The 18,512-nt window shown below is 36.1% G+C and overlaps 2 protein-coding genes and 1 long non-coding RNA gene across 4 annotated transcripts in view; all 3 read right to left on the bottom strand.

Moving 5' to 3' along the window:
• LOC134795663 (E3 ubiquitin-protein ligase RNF144A) overlaps positions 1–2,439 on the bottom strand; it is a 164,646-nt gene extending 162,207 nt beyond the window's left edge. The window contains exon 1 of the mRNA XM_063767578.1: positions 1,999–2,439. The gene's annotated coding sequence lies outside the window, so the exon portion shown is untranslated. The remainder of the gene's footprint in view (positions 1–1,998) is intronic.
• LOC134795738 (uncharacterized) overlaps positions 1–18,512 on the bottom strand; it is a 319,587-nt gene that overhangs the window by 162,207 nt on the left and 138,868 nt on the right. The window lies entirely within an intron of this gene.
• LOC134795651 (activating transcription factor 7-interacting protein 1) lies at positions 5,481–18,469 on the bottom strand. Of its 2 annotated transcripts, none has more exons than XM_063767559.1 (4): positions 18,238–18,469; positions 7,451–9,508; positions 6,420–7,349; positions 5,481–6,335 (listed from the first exon to the last, which is right to left on the bottom strand). In XM_063767559.1, the coding sequence occupies exons 2-4, from the start codon at positions 9,459–9,461 to the stop codon at positions 5,872–5,874; spliced, it is 3,405 nt and encodes a 1,134-aa protein (XP_063623629.1). In that variant the 5' UTR covers positions 9,462–9,508; positions 18,238–18,469; the 3' UTR covers positions 5,481–5,871. The 2 variants fall into 2 exon arrangements, with proteins under 2 accessions (XP_063623629.1, XP_063623628.1); XM_063767558.1 differs by lacking the exon at positions 18,238–18,469 and adding an exon at positions 14,757–14,977.

Genomic DNA, 18,512 nt, shown 5'->3' with positions numbered 1-18,512 from the left:
TTTCAATGTTACGACCCGATTAGCGCTAACGTTAATAACATGGTTTTATTCTAACGTAATTCACTTAACAAGAAGTTTAATCATACCCTGTAATTGTATATACATTTAACCGCATGATTCAATTTAAATAATTCTTATTTATGTGCTGTTCGTAACTAGTATAAATATGTATTACATTATACTACCTATAGAATATTCTTAAGGTTAGCCTAGGGTTGCGAATGTTGCCATGTAGGTACGTCCCCAAATTGTCCCCGCGTGAAACTAGTACTGTACGAGAGACGAATATTTACACCTACACCCTTAAGAGTATTTAGTAACTGGAGACGCCTTGTCTGCAATACCGTCTTTACCATAAGGGCACACGGGGCCCGTGCTCAGGGCCCCCATCTTCAGGGGGCCCCGAAGGACAGACAGTAACGACAGTAAGTATTTGATTATCCATAATAAATAGAAGATCATAGTAGAAAAGTGTTAGTTTAATTCGCTTTCTTTACTTTCGAAAAGGACCCCAAATTCTTATGTGGTCAAGGGCCCCAGCATAGTTTAAGACGGCCCTGCTTGTCTGTCATTTGTGCAAGGTTTTCGGCAGAGGGGTAAGCTCTTAGAGGCGACTTTGGTTATTAAATGTTCTAAGCCCCCATATTCATAACTATCACAAGTGTCAATACCTATGTTGATCCGATTATGTTATACAGCATTTTCATTATAGCCATCAGTATTTATCAAAGGTTCTAAGAAGGTTTTATTATAACATTATCATTTTAGACAGAGAGATGGACAGTGGAGGCGAGTCTTAGTAATAGGGTCCCGTTTTTACCCTTTGGGTATGGAACCCTAAAAATGACATACAGAGTCACAGGTAAGAGCATAAGGGTTCTTTTTGTAGCTTTTTGGTATGGAACCCTAAAACCTATAATTTAGCTAACAGATATCTATATCTCTGCTTAATAACAAATACATAAAACATTCGTGTGTTGCTCTGTATGAAGTTACAAACAAGTTTTACATTTAGAGTCTGTGTGGAAAGAGAAGTCATGAAAAGTATGGGGTCCAATACATTCTACGACTCTTCTCTTTCCGCACAGACTCTATAAGGTACTCATTACCAAATTGTCCTCAGTGAAACTGTTAAAACTGATAAAAACAAAACTTTTTTTTAATATTTAATCAAAGTTAAAAAAAACTGTAACTAGGAATCCTGATAAGAATAGCATGTCTTTGCAAGTATTGAACAAAATACAAAATCTGTAATATGTTTAGAATGATTGTCATTATTTTATTTGACCTTTAGTTTTTTATTATTATTTAAATAAAATCCATGAGTTAGACAAAGATGTCTGCAACGAGTTTGATAGCATACACAGTGCAAGTGTTATTTATGTCATAATTTCATAAAAGTTAGACGTTTAAAATAACATTTGCACTGTGCATCCCATCAAAATCGTTGCAGACTTATCTTGGTCTAACTCTAGTCTAAGCTAAGGGGTCATGGGCACACCTCAGTAGTTAAATAGAGTAATGTTAGACCAAGAAAAGTATGCACCGATTTTGATAGCCCACACAGTGCAAGTGTTATTTTAAACATCAAACTTCTATGAAATTATGAATCGCTGCAGACTTTTCTTGGTCTAACTCTATTCACAATAGGTGTCTGTCTAAGACATTACAAAAATACAAAATTCATTGTGACACATTTATGATTTATGATGACCTTGACTCTTGACAAATACTAAGTGTCACTTTCCTGATAAATTTACAAAGTGCCAAATTACAGCTTACTATTTCTTCCAACAACAATGCACAGACCAATACTCTCTCTATCTTTGTATTACTTGACTCGAACTGATAATTAGATAATGAAATATTTAAGCAATCACTATTTACTAGTCATAAAGAGCGGCCAAACGACATGTCACATTAACGTAAACATGTGATGTAATAGTCAAAAACGATAAAAAGCATGTCGCTAATTATTGAGTTTCAAAACGATCTTACCATGGTCGAGCGAGCTGGGCGCAGGCACAAACACATCACGATTCCAAACAAACTTCACAAAAACAGACACACTTCGTTCACCACATCACCTGTTATCGACCAACGCACTAATATAACACTCAATATCTCCGAATTTACACACGACAATACGACAATCACGGCATACACAAATAAACAGCTTTGTCAAACTTGCGAAATGCTAGATGTCAAATCAAATACTTTTTTCTAGAATCTAATAAAATATTCACGATCCACACCCGTTATTGTGACTACACTTGATCGCTCGCGGATATACGGGATAATTCAATCGAATAACACGTTTTACGTGATCTAGAGAGTAAAATAAATTTAATGTTTTCACACACGTAAGCTTATCACGCAACCGAATTTTATCGAAAACTGCTGGCGCTGGACGAGCGGAGTGCCGTGCTGATAGAAGCAAGCACTGTTGCCAACATTACCATAAAGTTTTGACAGCTTCGATAATACCAACTTTTATTAAATTAACTACTATTTTCCAGGTTAATTATTTCGAAATTGCTACCATTTTCCTTGTTTGCGCGTTAGAGAAGTCTGCACCGATTTTGATAGCACACGCAGTGCCAGTGTTATTGATACATCATAATTTCTTAAAAGTTTGACGTTTAAAATAACACTTGCACTGCGTGAAGTGCGTGTGCTATCATATCGTTGCAGACTTTTCTTGGTCTAACTCGATTTCTAAATGATGTCCAATATCTTTTTATTAATTTATGTCGTGTTGTTATAAAGTTGCGCTAGTTGCATATCGTTTCTCAAAATGTTGAACGAAAGTGACGCAGCGATGTAACGCCACTAACAAAAAAGAAGTAAGTCCATCATCAAAAAGCATCAAATGCGTACGACCTGTACGAAGTCCAACATTGCAAAATGTAAGAGACCCTTTTGAAAAACAGACAGGAATGAACACAATCACCGATTAACTTTTTTTTTATACCACGTCGGTGGTAAACAAGCATACGGACCGCCTGATGGTAAGCAGTCACCGTGGCCTATGGACGCCTGCGACTCCAGAGGGGTTACATGCGCGTTGCCGACCATTTAACAACCTGTAGATACACTCCTTTGTTGAAGAACCCTATACTGTAGCCCCTCGAAGAAACTTCGGCATGGAGTCATTCAATTATTTATAATATTGGCTCAAGTTACACTTGAATTTATGGTAACGTTTTACAATGAATTTCTTATACTAGTCCGTAGTTAGTTATAGTTATTAGTTACTTCTCACCAAACGTTTCTGTTATTATTATTAGGTATACCTATAACAAATGTTACATATCCCAGCGCATTTTTAGAGGTGTGTGTGTGCACGTGTGCTTGTGATGAATTGAACATACGGCTAGCCTAGGCCTAGTTTAACCCTTTGACCGCCGTTAGCATGTATACAAGACAACGATAGAACGATACACTGGCGCCGCTGTCTTGTATACAAGACACAAATTCAACCGCTCGGTAAATGTGGAAAAAATATAAATTAAATTTTTTTTTACACTCATGTTAATGTTTTAGGTCTTTGTTTTAAAAAAAAATGCCTTTAAAGCAGCTATATAAATACATTCTTTTTTAATAAGGCTATCAAAATAATTGCTCCAGATTTCAACGTTTTTCATGTTCCTCGTCGCCGTTGTCTTGTATACGGGATTAACCCACGTGTAATTTTCCCCAATGCAGTTCCGGTACTTACATTTATATTATCGACATACGTTGCGCGGCTCTAACGCTACGCTTATAAAGTTTACGTACGGACAAGCGCTTACGCCGTTGACCTAGAGACTATTATTACTTAATCCGCGCGGAAACAATCCTTGTCGGTCTGCACTGCGGGCAGTCCATGCGCGCCGTTGTCTTGTATAAAAGACTTCTCGTACAGCCTAGTGCGTTGATATAACGTCATGAATCGATATTGTTTAGTGGTTGTTTTTAATGATAAAGACCTTTATTTTTAACATTGTCGTGTGTAAAAAATATGTAAATTTTTGGCATTTTCGAAATAAATTAAAGTTGGTTAAGAACAAAGCCAAATTGAGAAGATTTTTACCATAAATTGTAAATATCGATTTCCCATTTTGGAATCCCTAAACTTTTTACTAGTTGTTTACTTAAAATTTGCTTTGGCGTGTGAGTGAGCGTCTTTGCGGACTAGGTCCGGCGGCCAAAAGGTTAAAACTTTTAGTACTTTTCTAGCAGTAGCCGTAGGCATGAATAGTGAATCTGTAACAATGACTAACGATAATAAGTATAAAGAATATTCATATCTATACATAGAAAATCCACATTATGTTCGGTTTTAATGTTACTTTGCCAAGTACAGCATTAATAATAACATCAAAATTCAAAATCGACTTAGCCTACGATAAGCATAGGTTTATTATCTGTAGGCAGGAGTATAAGTCAATTACTTTTTTTAGACATGGGTGTCTATTAATGAAATCAGGATTGCCAATATTAGCAATACAATGTCATAACCATATTGCCAATACAATGTCATAACCATACCCAACAGTGTTCTCCTCATTCGTTTTTCTACTATTAGTAGTTTACTTCATTTAACTGGCAACATTCAAGATGTAAAACTGTGTAAAGCATGTACGTTTTGTTGTTGTGGTACAGCTAATACGCGATATAAATTCATTTCACTTCGTCGACAAACGCAAGCAGTTTCGTTTGACGCAGACTAGATGGCAGCATACAATGCAGACTATTATGACATCATTTATATATCATGCATTATCATGACTCTCCATTTATATAGCACGGGAGCCCTATGCGTTATTTTGTTATGATTTCTTGACTTCTCTTACAAGTCCTTAAGAGCCAACGGGAGTGGTAATTTCTCCATACAAACGTACTCCTCGTTTTCCTCCGTGGTTTTTGAAGCTAGAGCAATGATTTTTTCAACACAGATTAATATTGTCAATATCTGTGTCGGACCGTTTTGCTTTTTTTGATAATTTTGTTTTTTAAGGCGCTAGAGCCCTTCAAAAATGGCCTAATTGACTATGCCGCAATGAGAGGCGTGGCATTCAAAACTGATATCAATTAGCCGAAAAAGCAAAACGGTCCGACACAGATAATTTCATAATCATTTAGATTTCCAAATTTGGTTACGATTGGTTAAGTTTTGGAGGAGGAAACAGAGGAGTACGAAACCTCGATTTTTGAGATTTTTACGCAGGATTTTTCGCCTTGTCCTTATCGCACTACTTTTAGGTGCCGCTTCCGTTAGCGAGACGGGTATATTTACCTAAAATATTTAAAACTCAGCTCCTGTTTCATCTTAATTTTATTGCTTTGCATTTTCGGTGCCGGGCGCCCCGTTTCTAGTACAAAATGAACACACACACATATGCGTTCTTATCTAGCAGTGAATGTGTTAAACTACTCACTTACCTTTACATGTATCCTTTTTCTGACGACGAAGACAGTAGAAATAAAATAAGATATTTAAATTCCGGAAATTTTAATTCTAACCAGTTAGCAGTTTAGTTGAGTTTATTGTACCTAGTTGAAGTAAATATACGTGTTACAAAATGTGTCTAGTGAAAAGCTTAGTCAAATGACGTAAAACTTCTTACAAATATTATCTATCTAAGCACATTATTATTTGAATTATTATAATCAGTATAACCAAGAGATCAACAGCATAATACTTGATGCTGGCTATTTCTAAAGAAACCTAAGAACTAGAACTTACACAAATCTTATTTAAAAACGGCGCTACACCGCACTGTACACTTTTGAGTAAAATAAATAATACGAACAATATCAGTCAACAAATCACTTGGCATATTCATTCACTGCTTGTAGCACCAGAATAAAAATAATGGATCAGTCTTACATTTTATTTAAAAGAAGAATGCTTCCAGGCAAACTGAATGGTCCAAGGCGGGATCTAATGTCGACCGCTCTTACGGCAAAGTAGTATTTATATCCTGCCATGAACTGTGTCAAAGTGCACGCCATTGGCAACGGCAGAGCCTTTACATCTCCTATTTTTTTCCACAAAGCTGTGCTAGGTGGGGACGTTGTTTCTTGGTAGGCATACAATTGGTAACTGGCTATTTCTTCATAACTGTCTTCTTGGTAACCTTCTATTTTCCAAGATATAACAATGCCGTTTTCTACTTTAGCAAGCTTCAGGTCGGGCGCTGGTGGCAACGCCTTCCAGTTGGGTGGTTGGTACTGTTTCATACATTCAGGTAGCGGGGCTGGATGTCTTAAACCTTGTGGTCGAGTCATCCGCATCGTTCCGTGCGGCATCCTGACCATATGAGAAGGAGCAGTTCTTTGTCTTGGCCCTGAAATTGAAACAAATCATCATTTAAATAAATATGAAATATGTTACTAATTAGTTTCAAGAATTACATTGACTTTGGACTTACCGGGAGTTGGAACAGTTTTTAGCATGATCGTCTGGCCAGGCCTGACGTTCTGACCTTGAGGTCCGCTAATAGGTATGTATACTTTTCTAGGGCTGTTCACGCTTGGGGCTCTAGGGGCAGCTAGAAGGTTTTGCGAAGGGACAAGTCTGACGGGCGGCATTGGCCCCGTCCGGTTCACCATCTTCGTCGGAGGCTCATCGTCCGTTAGATCTACAGTTACGGATTGTATTCTATTATGCGTCCGCTTCTCGCCTTTCTGTACGGGGGACACACTCTTAACCCCATTGGGAAGTGGACTTGTGACTTTGTTTGGATTGACCTGTTGTGGAGAACTTGCTACTTGCTTAGCTGGACTTGCTGGGACGAGTCGAGGGACTGGAATGGGCTGCGTAGGGGGCTTCTGTGGTCGCGGGCCTTGCGCCACTGGGTTCCGTACCTGTTTGTTATTATTATTATTAACAAAGCTATTAGGCATGCCGATTCCAGGCCTCCTTCTTTTATCCGCTTTATCTGACATTAGGACCTGCATGCCAACAGATCGCGTTATTTTCAAAGGAACTATTGGCGCGTCACTCGCTTTCTTTACGTCTTCCTGCACAGACTTGAACACCACTTGGAGATCTCTGTTCTGTTTCTGAAGCATCATTGCTTTTTTCTTGTATTCCTCTAGATTTTGTGTTAACGTTTTAAGTTTGTTTTTGATCTCACTCAAATTGCTTCTGTCCAAGATGCTTTCGACTATTTTTAGAACGCAGAATTCTTCTAGCTCGTCCCTTGTCATGTCTACTAAATTCTTTTTACATGTTTTAAGGAAATTTTCAGGAATCAGCGGTTTCTTTATTTCAGCCTCGAACTTATTTTCTTCGCTTTTTTCACTGATGTTTGGTGATGTTGTAGATACTACGACTTCTTTATCTGGGGCTGGAGCATCTGTAAAATAAACAAGTTAATAATAATGTTTTATCATTTTTGTACCATTAAACGCAATGAATTTCATAGTACACAATTTAATTCCAATAAACTATTTTTACCTTTTTCAACAACATCAACTTCTACTTTATCTATACTTTTGCTATCTTCAGTAACTTTTTCACTTTCAGCCGGACTCGCAGGTTTTGATTCTATCTGCTTTTCGACTTCTTGCTCTTTAGTAGGTTCAGCCTTGCTTTCATTACCAATTGGATCGTCATCTATTAGCATGATATCATCATCATCTTCAATGTTGATGCATTTGTTATCACTATTATCAGTGTTTGAACTTTTGGGCACCTGCTCCTCCTCATCATCAGATAAAATGTCTAATGTATTCGACAATTTCAAAATCGGTTCTATTGGTTTATCATTTTCACTTGCCGTGTTATTATCTGTTTCGTCTGATGATTTAGAGTTCTGTGACTCCTTCGGCTCATCTAAATCAATGATGTCATCAACAGACATTTGTTCTTCATTTGGTGATTTTTCTAAATTGTCTATTACTTCAGTTTGATCATCGCGGTTTAAGATAGGTACGTTATCGTCTGCTTTTATTACGTCATAATCTGCTTGTATTAAAGTGGACTCAGTTTCAACCTTTGCAGGTTCAGGTTCAGTATTTTTGTCTTTATCATCATCTAAATTAACAATTACATCATCGGTGCTCTTGTTATCATCAAGTTGCGAAATGTTTTGTTCAGTCGGTAAATTTGTTTCAACGTTTGATTCAGTGATTTCAGTAGTACCAACCGGTGTTATCGAATCTATTTCATTTTTGTCGCTAGCAGTCATATTTGCGTCAACGTCCATACTTGTCACATCACTAGTGTTCAAATTATCATTTTCCTCTGCGTTATTAGTACTTTGTTCTTCCTTTTCAGCTTCATCAGTAATATCAGCATCGTTAATTTTATCACAAGGATCACTAGCTTCCAAACGAATCAAATCAATATTTTCTTCACTTGCATCATCATCTGCGTTATCTGTTTCCATAGTTTCTTTTTCTTCAGATGCAGGTGCATTTTCTGGTATTTCTGTCTTGACCATAGATAATTGTATGTCACTGTTATCCGATTCCGCTTGCGCAGGCTCATCAGTTATTGTATGAGAAATTGAATTTAATTCCAAATTATTTTCTTGACTACTAGATTCTTCTCTCTCTTTTTGTATGTCACTGTCATCAGATTGTGCTTGCGCAGGCACATCAGTTGTTTTAGAAGAAACGGAATGTAATTCCAAATTGTTTTCTTGACTACTAGTTTCTTCTATTTCTTTTTTTATGAGACTGTCTTCACATACTTCCGTATTCATGTCCTCACTGATTGACGTCTCTTCATCCTCTTGTTTAATATTCACTTCTTCATTAATATTAATATTTGTATCAATATTATTGCTAGACTCCTCTATAACAGATTCAGTATTCTCAGTAATTTCTTGTTTAATGTTCTCAATAGGACAAGGATGGCTATTTTTATTAATGCCATCGTCACGAGTTGCTTCAATATTGGTCGCTTCCGTTTCAGTATTATCGCAAACCGTGTCAACAGGTTCTGTTGCATCAATGTTACATTCACTCGCGTCTTTATGTTGGTCATTTGTAGCACCATCGCAATTAGCCTCCGTTTTATTAGATTTACTATCTTGCTCTATGTGGGTTTCCCCAATAGTAGGATTTTCACATTTCATATCATTTTTAGCATTTAACTGCGCAAGCTCTTCGATATTTTCAATCGCTTCTTTATTGGAGGAGTTGTTTCCATTGGGAATATCTGCGGTATTATAATCATTTGAAGTATCAATGTTATTTTCGCTGATGGTAGTATCACCATTCTGTTCTAAAGCATTATCTGACTCAATAGGTGCGGGCTTATTCATTTGGTCTATCTTTTGCACAACATTATTATCTGTTTCTTCGGCAGCTCCATGATTCTCCGTTGTAGCATCTCCATTGGGAATATCTCCGTTTTGGACACCAGTCAGAACATCCGATACGCCCTTTTCAACATTGTCAGTAAGAGACATCTTTGTTTGTAAGTCTACAGAAGCTTCAGTTTCTAAAATTAATTGCATCGTAATTTATTACTTCATGTCCGTGGCCATGGAGTGGAATGTACACCCTGAAATGAAAAAAAAAATTGCAATTAGAAAAGTATTTTTAAATATAAGTTATTACTATTACATTTGTGGAAGCCTACTAATAATGATACCATTAAATATACAAGAAATCGCTACGCTACAATACATTTATCATAATGTATCATTATGTTCGTTTTCTTGGATAATAAACACATAACTTTATTTGTAAATTGTTTTTGTACAAACGATTGTCTAATAGATATACATATTTGTAACGATAACGGTACCTACTACTACTAAATTGGCCTGCCATATTTGTACGTATATGTATATGTATATCATGTTTCACTTAAAACCATTGTCAATAAACAACGGTGTCATATTCATCCTTTGCTTGAAAAGGTAATGTAAGGCAGTTATTGTCCCAATCAATGCGGATGTATTTTATTACGCCAATATCAAAACATTTTTTAAATCTACCCCATACTCATCTCAAGATTTGTTGTTTAATATGAGGGTGGCTCGAGTAATTCTTGCTAACTATGATGTTTTTTTTTTATAAAAATACAGCCAAAATTTAAGAAAAATATATTTCTTTAAGAGTAAAATCTAAATAGATAAGATTTTTAATCAGAAAAAATATTAGAAAATATAAGGCAGTTACCAGTTTATAGGGGTCCAGGGGTCCATTGCTCGAACGATATTAGTCTAATATTATTAGTGTGTTGTCATGACAACCAATACGATTTGACATTTCGTGGACCTATTAGTCTAATATCGTTCGAGAAACCCTGGGGCCCACAGGGTGCGTATCCTAGTCAGGGCATTTATAGAACACGAATGTTTGTTTCGGAACGTTTTAGATGTTTTGTTCAGTTTGTTATAGACGTTTTCTATGTGATTCGGTATTTGTTATAATTCTATAGAGACCTGAGAAGTGTGAAGGACACTTAAGGATGTGTGATGTGTATTCAGCTAGTAGGCACTAGGGCATGTATACCGGAATTCCGGAATCCAGCTATACCGGAATATCGGACCGATATTTAAATATCGGGATTGAAGAGGATCAATAATATCAATATCATATCGGAATTCCGGTATTGAAATTTTTTAGATTTATTTTATAAAAAAATATGAGTTTAATTACAAAGAAAACTGCTATATTTGCGAATATTAAGTTTAATAGACCTATGCTAATATTCCATATTCACTCCGTACTGCATTATCTATCTTCTACGTTTATCAGTATTCTGATCATATGTGGCGCGGGAGGTAAAAATATTAAAAACGGACCTTTTTCGTTGACTATTTAACTGTTTATCTCTCAAAAAAGATTTTAAACGGTTTTACCGGTTTTATTTTTATTTTTTATTTATTTCAATACCGGTTCTCATTCCGGAATAGGGTCAATATCCCATTTTAATAGCGATATTGAAAACGTCCGTTACTGGTCTGACCTTGGTATTGGTACGAAACTACAAACCAGGGATCGGAACCGGTTTTTCGCAAAATCTTCGGAATAACCATATATTTCGAATTATTTTATACTCCAAATTGGTGACTCAGTTGTGTTTTTAGGTAACCACTTCGTATTATTAGATTGCCCAATTAGAAATGAAATAATTAACGAATGAAAAATACCGTTTCCGTCCCCATACAAAAAATACCGGTATCCGATCCCTGGTACAAACATCACTCTAAATTGAATGTCAAGTCATAATATCAATTCGCGTAATATAATATAGCGGTATAGAATTACTACGCATATGTAATAACGATATGAACTAAATAATCATACAATAAAATTACAATGCAAACTAAGAGGCCTTAGATCACAAACTATGAATAAAGGGTTTTACGATTGTACTCCCAAGGGAAGGAGAAGAAGGCTTGAATAAGATAAGAGATCTTTATTTGCATACCATAGTACAGATGTTATATACATGGACCCTAGAAAGAGTGTAGCAAAAATTGATGGTTCACAATTTCACAGTTTTGGTTATTATTACTACTGACTTATACTTAGGTTTCGATATTATAATACTTATACATTTTCTAAATTGCACTTTTAAGTTGTAACCTCTTCTAACGAATACTTGAATCTTATTACCTATAAACAGCTAGATAACAAGTATTTTTAATGGTATCAACAGGTTCGTTTTGAGGATCAAATGCCTATATGGGACTCATTGGATTAAAGCAATACAAAAATCAGAAACGGCAGTCAAAGTTTGACAATCGTACACAACGCACAAAACGCCCCTTACTAAACAGTACGTGATTGTGATGTCACGATAGCCATGTTGAAGTAGGTATGTAAAATAAGAAAATTGGTATTTTTACGTTGAAATTATTGCGTTTATGCATATACTCGTAGTTGCCATACAATTATTTTTTTAATAACCTGTCATAAATCGAATGCTACAATTGATTTATCTTTTGGATGTTAAAAACAAACTTAAATTTTGAAACTTTGAGGTCTAGTAAGTACATTTTTTTATAAGATCCATATTTTTGTGTTTTGTATCCAAATTATTGTGATAAATTGAACATTTTCTATTTAACTAGAATTTGACATGTGTTCATTCAAATTCAACATGTGTTATCATCCCAAGTGTGAATAAGAAACAACCATTTTTACAGCGACAAACTGGTGGCTTTTCTTTAAAGTTACGAGTTTCTTTTAATACCCGTAAAGGGTCTTTATTCGCTTTGTTGATGACTCTAGCGCCACCCGACGGCGATGAAACAATTTAATCATCTAATTTAAATTATGCTAATCCGTTTGTCCATGTGCGTATACACATACATATACATATATGATTATGCGCATTAAGCATTGTACGTTTTTATATTAGGAAATTAAATATATTTTCAAAAAAGGATCAGAAATATACATAGGTATTATTTATTACAGAGTTTGAAGAATCACATTTGAATGGTGTGTGTTTGAATGTTCGTTTTCATTTCTTTGGTTTGAATTTCTAACTGTGGGAATGCCAAACATAAAACTCTTTAACTTTAATATATATATAAAAAAACAATAAAAAAATATAAATTATTTAATTATTTATTTTATTTTATATTTATTTATTTGAAAAAGACAAATTAATGATCACAAAAAATTGGCTGAAGTGAATGTTTTATTTTTTTTACACAAGAAAGGTTATGCTAGTGGTAAAAGTGTAATGAATGTAATGATGATCTGAAAACTTCCAAGTAAGATAGTCACAGAGCCAAAGTCAGCAGTTGGGTTGAATCACTAAGGGCGTGGCCCCATATGTCAGATGTTCAAGCCGTCAGCAACAGTGCTTGGTTCCAACTTGAAACATTTTATTATTATTTTTAAATCCAAGATAAAGTATAAGTTGTTAAATACCTAAGTACATATTAAAAACTACAGAACCCTAAAAAGGCCTAAGCTTAATTTATATCAGAAATTAAAAATATAACATTAACAGATCAATTCGAGAAACTATAAAAAAAATGTATATTTACTGTCCATGAATTAATTTTTGTGATAAAAAGTGAAAAAAAAAATAACGAAGCAATGGGGCTCCTGGCCTATTACAAAATAAATAAACTGGCAGTGACATTAAATCACACGAAATAAGACGTGTTTTATTTGCGAAGCCAATAACATTAACAACAATATTCAAACAAACAGATCCGTAACAACCGTTACGAAAAACCTGTTTTTGGAAGCTACAATTTGTAAAAACAACAATAAAACCATTAAATTAAACGTCAACTTATTACATGCAGCAAATGGAAAATAAATACACAAAACAAAGCTAGGCAGATAATTGAATTATAACTACATTGATTTGAAGAATGACTTCGACAGGACACAAGAAAGTTAAGACCTTACTTATTTTGTCAACGTCTGCAAAATCGTCAATGACATCAAAAAAATAAAAATAAACTACACAAAAGTCAGAATAATTAAAAAAAAGTCTAAATACAAATAAAAACAACACATGCTCTCGTAAAAACGTCAAACGTAAAATGTTTTACAACACGAAATCGAATTTTCGCTCCAGGTTTAACCTGGTAAAATGACATGACTTCACTTACAATACAACCGCTTTTAAGCAAACCAGACCCAGAGAAATCACAACATTTCGATTTTTTATGTTCGCGGTAGACCATGAGGTACGGTGGGGCACCACCCAGATAGCCTAAAAGTCAACAATATTCTTAAAATCTTTGTAAAGCGCATATAAATACAAACATAATGTTGTTTCGCGGAACGGATAGAACACTATTATTATTAGTTACCCAACGCGTGTTATTTTTTAACAAGGAAATAAAAAAATGTATGAATAAACCAACAGTGAAGAAGTTATATTTTAATAAACATAATCAACAAATGAGTAAATCGGTGAAAAAGATTAGATAAAAAAAAGACATAAATTCATCAATATAACAACCTACGTAGACTCAGAACATTCAACATGGCGCTCGCAGAATACCGGAATAAATTCCCCACTCATCAGTCTACAAAATGGTGCAGGCTGATCGCCATGTCGATAGAAACGTAGTCGTCGCGCTCTATCACGGCGAGGGGAGCGTTGGAGGGAGCGAGATAGATAGCGAGTGAGCGCTCGCGTGGAAATAAACTCGAATGAGGTGAAGGTGGAAGTCGGGGCTATCGAACGGAAAGTCGAAAGCCTGTCGAGAGTGTCGAGGGCTCAGCGATGAATCCGCCGAGTTTAGAAGTTTGTTGGTTGACTTGGTTACTTGGTTAAACCAAAAGAACACGGTCACACGATTTTGATGACAACAATGAATGAAAGATGACAAGAGGGCTTTGACAGATGATATGCAAAACATAAATAAGTATACAGAAAAAAAAACATTAAAAATATGTTTTTTTGGTCATGGTGAAAAAATCAAGTCATTTGATTTTTTTTCAACTCGATAGTTTTACGCTAAATCTGAAGGTTACAAAAACTTGGACGGCTAAAAATATAGCTACGGGAAAACATGAAAAAAAAATCCTAACTACAAAAAAAAAAATTACATCTGTCACAGAATGTCACAAAAATAAACATAAGTAGTAAAATAGTGTTAAAAATAGACTTATTTGATATCTAACAATAGATATTGAGTAAGTCATGCTGTAAAATTAAGAAAGAGAAAAAATACACGCAGAAAAAAAACTAAATTTTAAACTACCTACAAATACGTTCTTAAAATTATTACTATTATTAGCTCTAACAAAGTGTTAACGCAAATACAATTACATTCTAGCTACTGTAGGTACTTAAATCTATTAATACCTACCTCAGATGCCCTTGAACAAGAGAATCGAGAAGTAGGGAGAGTAATCAAGAAGATGACAAACAGCGCCAAACAAGCGTCCACCCGCACGGCTGTTGGGACACTGACAGCGCAGCAGAAAGAGAAGAAAATGGCCGCCGCGGCGACACAGGCGGCACTCCTAAACCCGTGGCAAAAACACGAACTAAAAACAACAGAGTAGCCCAGCGCAGAGACAACCTGTTTATTCCCCGTAATCGCGGACAGCCGCGAGCGAGCAAGACAACTCTATACCGTTATCGTAGCGAGGAAGCGGCGCGGCGAATCGTTGGAGAGCGGCCATGAAGCGCGCTCTGTATTGAACGTATACTCTGTGCAATTTGTACGTACTTAAGTACACGCTATCGAAGCAGGGTCACGTTTCATTCATTCGAATGGTCTCATTCTCTTGTGTTCTACTTCTAGCGGGTTATGTAAACTTCTTGGTGACGTCATCCGTTTATAACTAGCGTAATGATTTGCAGATTTGTTTTCTGGCAAATCCATTAGTTATACCTAATGAGGAATATGAGGATCCATTATGTATGGAATGAATAGGTATCAGTGATTATTTGATGTCAGTTCAGCAGTTACCTACATAACATAAATCGCCACGTGAATAATTCTCCGTGCCAGCGTCAAATCGTCAATGCCAAATCGCGTTATTGCTAATTCAAAATGGCGGCCGGGTCGAGTTCTGTTCTGGCACTGGCTCGAGCGACGTTGCCGCTTTTACGGAAAGCGCTGTCGGGCCGGACCGCAGTGCCGGTCGTTTGACTAGTTGCCGAGGTCTCCCGAGCGTTTCCGAAGCCAGCCGACGGGGCTTCAATACGTCAGCGAGGTAGATAAAATGGTATATTGGGAAAAAAACAATATTCTCTGACACCTGGCAAACCGTGAATTTAATATGCGATTATGATGGAAGATCAGAAATAAAACCAAGATATCTATCTTACGCATGGTAAGACAAAAAAAACATATCCTAATTAAACAACAAATGAAGAGTTGTGACTATGACCATACTATGACACTTGGTCCGGGTCCGTACATACGGATAAATCAATCTTGATGAAAATGATTACCTTTCGATAATTATATTATTGTCCCACCCTATTGTCAAGCCAAAAAATATAAATGACGCATAAATACTGTGTGATTTTTTAATTCAATGTACTGAATGTATTTCAATATCATTAGCGAAATAGATTAGGTAGCATTGAAAAAAAAAAACTTTCGCTCACTATGGTACTTATACCACCACCACCAAAAGTAACAAAAGAAAAAGAATCCACCAGAAATACCATCTGCCAGATATTCCTGAGGAACGTTGTCCCAACAAACTATAAATAAAGACAAATAAATTAAAAACGGCTAAATTAATCCATCTCCTTCTCATATTCTTAATTAAGTACTTACAAAATAAAATAAATGTTGATATTTGATATTTGAAAACATCATTCCTTGTTAATTAGGTATGTAAATGATTTTATCAAGATCATTTTATCGAAAAATTCATAACACCACTAGAAACGTCATGGGAGTTCAATGCTCTCTCTGAATCTCGGGTGGGTTGCTGGATGCCGCTTTGCAAAGCGCTCAGCATTGACCGGGGGCAAAATCTAAACAAAACCCTTCGAGCCAAGGGTCGAGAAAGGAAAGGGAGCATTGTAGACAACTTGACATTGCAGCGTAGATCAGTTCCGTAATAGTTCGCTCGATACTCGTTACTAAGATGTTTAGATTACTTCATAACTCTGCATAAAGAAGATTTTTCGTCAATGCAGTGTAACCAAAAATTCAGGTCTCGCATATATGCTTCTAAAAGTTGTTAAAACGGTGACCCCGAAACAGAAGTTCCATACCCGATGGAATTACACTTTATAAATTGTATAGCATAACGAGTGCAAAGAGGGAGATGGCTAGATGCTCCGCCATTGCATTGGCGTAGGAGTGAAAGGAATGACTAGTTGTTTGCGCAGCGTCAGCGGAGCGTTCTTTCGTACATCGATGGTTAGATGTCAAAATGGCGGGCGTTGGCATTTTTGCTAAATGACTATGTATTTCTATCTTTGTTACCTCAATTTTTTGCTTTTTTTTTTCGGGAATCCTATAAGTATGTATTATGTATACAAGTTTTTGATTGCTTAATATTCTTCTAAAATGTATTTTTAAGTGTAAGTAAATGATAAAAACATATTTATATATATATGACTTGTATGAGTCTTGTAATGATTTTGCATATTTTAGGTAGATGTAGATACCTACCCCATAAACTCAAGAAAGGCGGACTCAGTGAGCTTTAATTATATAAGCAGTAATTCGATGCATTTAAACTTCATACAATAATTAGATCAGAATTCAAGGTCGTCATAGCATTAGACAGTGATTAGAGGACCAATAGGTGACTAATAAGTCAATTAATGCAACCCTACAATTTTAGAAAAATAAAAAGTGATGAACATTCTATTAATTAACAGGTCTATCAAGTATCTATCTAAAAGGATAGAAGAAGAGGGTACGCAAGAAAACAAACACGTGCTCCCAGAATAGATTAGGATATAAGACAGTAAAAAGTAAAAACATTGAATAGCCAGTGTATTTAGCGGACCAGCTGCGAAACCTTTGGCAGCTAAACAGTGCTCGATTGGCATGTAATGTGCCAGACTGCCAGTAGGAGTGCCGTTGGCAGCGTTGCCAAGTTGCCAACCCCACTACGTAATCACGATCACGACTCAACTCGGCATGCCATTATCTAAAGTCTGCCGCGCACTGAGCGGCAACGTCGCTTCTCGTTCTCGCAGGTCGAAATACCGATAACGCGCCGCTGCCATTTCGCTTCTTTATACTGCGCGATATTATAAGAACTTATTCTCATATTCATATGTCATCGCGCTGATCGCGCAGTTTAATACAATAATTAAAGTAATAATAGCTGTAAAAATGAGTGTGCATAATTATTTTTGCCAAGTAGGTACCTAGATTAATAAATTCCCTTTTCCAGCAGTATTTCTAGTCCGATGACTAATAAAAAATAATTAACCAAAATAATATGACTAGTGGTTCTGTGAGCTGTAGACCTCTCGAGAATAGCTTTAAACTTAATAAATGAATGGCTCCGCCATTTTGAAAAAAAAAAAAAAAAAAAAAAACAATTACTGAATCGATAAACAAAATCTATTTAATCATAGAACTGATAGAACCTACTCACAAAATTTCATGAGAATCGATTAAGAATTGTGACCTGTAGTCCTGTAGAGGTGAACATCCGGACATAAGTACGACAGCATTTTTGCTTAAGCTGAAAGGTAGACCTTCGCTAACGCTCGGTCAATGAAAGGTAGACCTTCACTAACGCTCGGTCATAAAAATGCAAAAAGAGAATACCAGAATTGTGGGTAGTTGAGTTTTGGAGTCAGCCGGCATAACATAACCTGAAAACAACAACGAGATGATAATGAGAACTTACCAATAGTCAAAAAATCCTGGACGGAGTCTGAATTGTGGTTTAGAAGCACTCCAGAACTCTTCCAGGCGTAGCAAAACGTTGCGTCGGCAGCTCCAACCACTGTAACTCGCAAGAAAGTCGAGGTCTAAATGAAAAGCGTCCGTCTGCAGCGCGCGCTGTGAGCGGGAGTGGCGGCCATTTTGTTAAACGATAATCCGCGAGTAAGAGTGGGACGGAATTATTGTCGTCTTGCTTTGTCACACACTTGAGCCGTCTGCTTTCTGATGGTAATTGGT

This window comes from Cydia splendana, chromosome 12, assembly GCF_910591565.1.
Source record: "Cydia splendana chromosome 12, ilCydSple1.2, whole genome shotgun sequence".
NCBI lineage: Eukaryota > Metazoa > Arthropoda > Insecta > Lepidoptera > Tortricidae > Cydia > Cydia splendana.
This window is presented reverse-complemented; position numbering and strand designations above follow the sequence as displayed.

Excerpts from the sequence above, each read along its gene's own strand:
- LOC134795651 (XM_063767559.1), bottom strand. The coding sequence starts at position 9,461 with ATGCAATTAATTTTAGAAACTGAAGCTTCTGTAGACTTACAAACAAAG. Across the intron at positions 7,350-7,450 it reads AGTTGATGTTGTTGAAAAAG|ATGCTCCAGCCCCAGATAAA; the intron begins GTAAAAATAGTT and ends TTTATTTTACAG. Across the intron at positions 6,336-6,419 it reads AAAAACTGTTCCAACTCCCG|GGCCAAGACAAAGAACTGCT; the intron begins GTAAGTCCAAAG and ends TTTCAATTTCAG.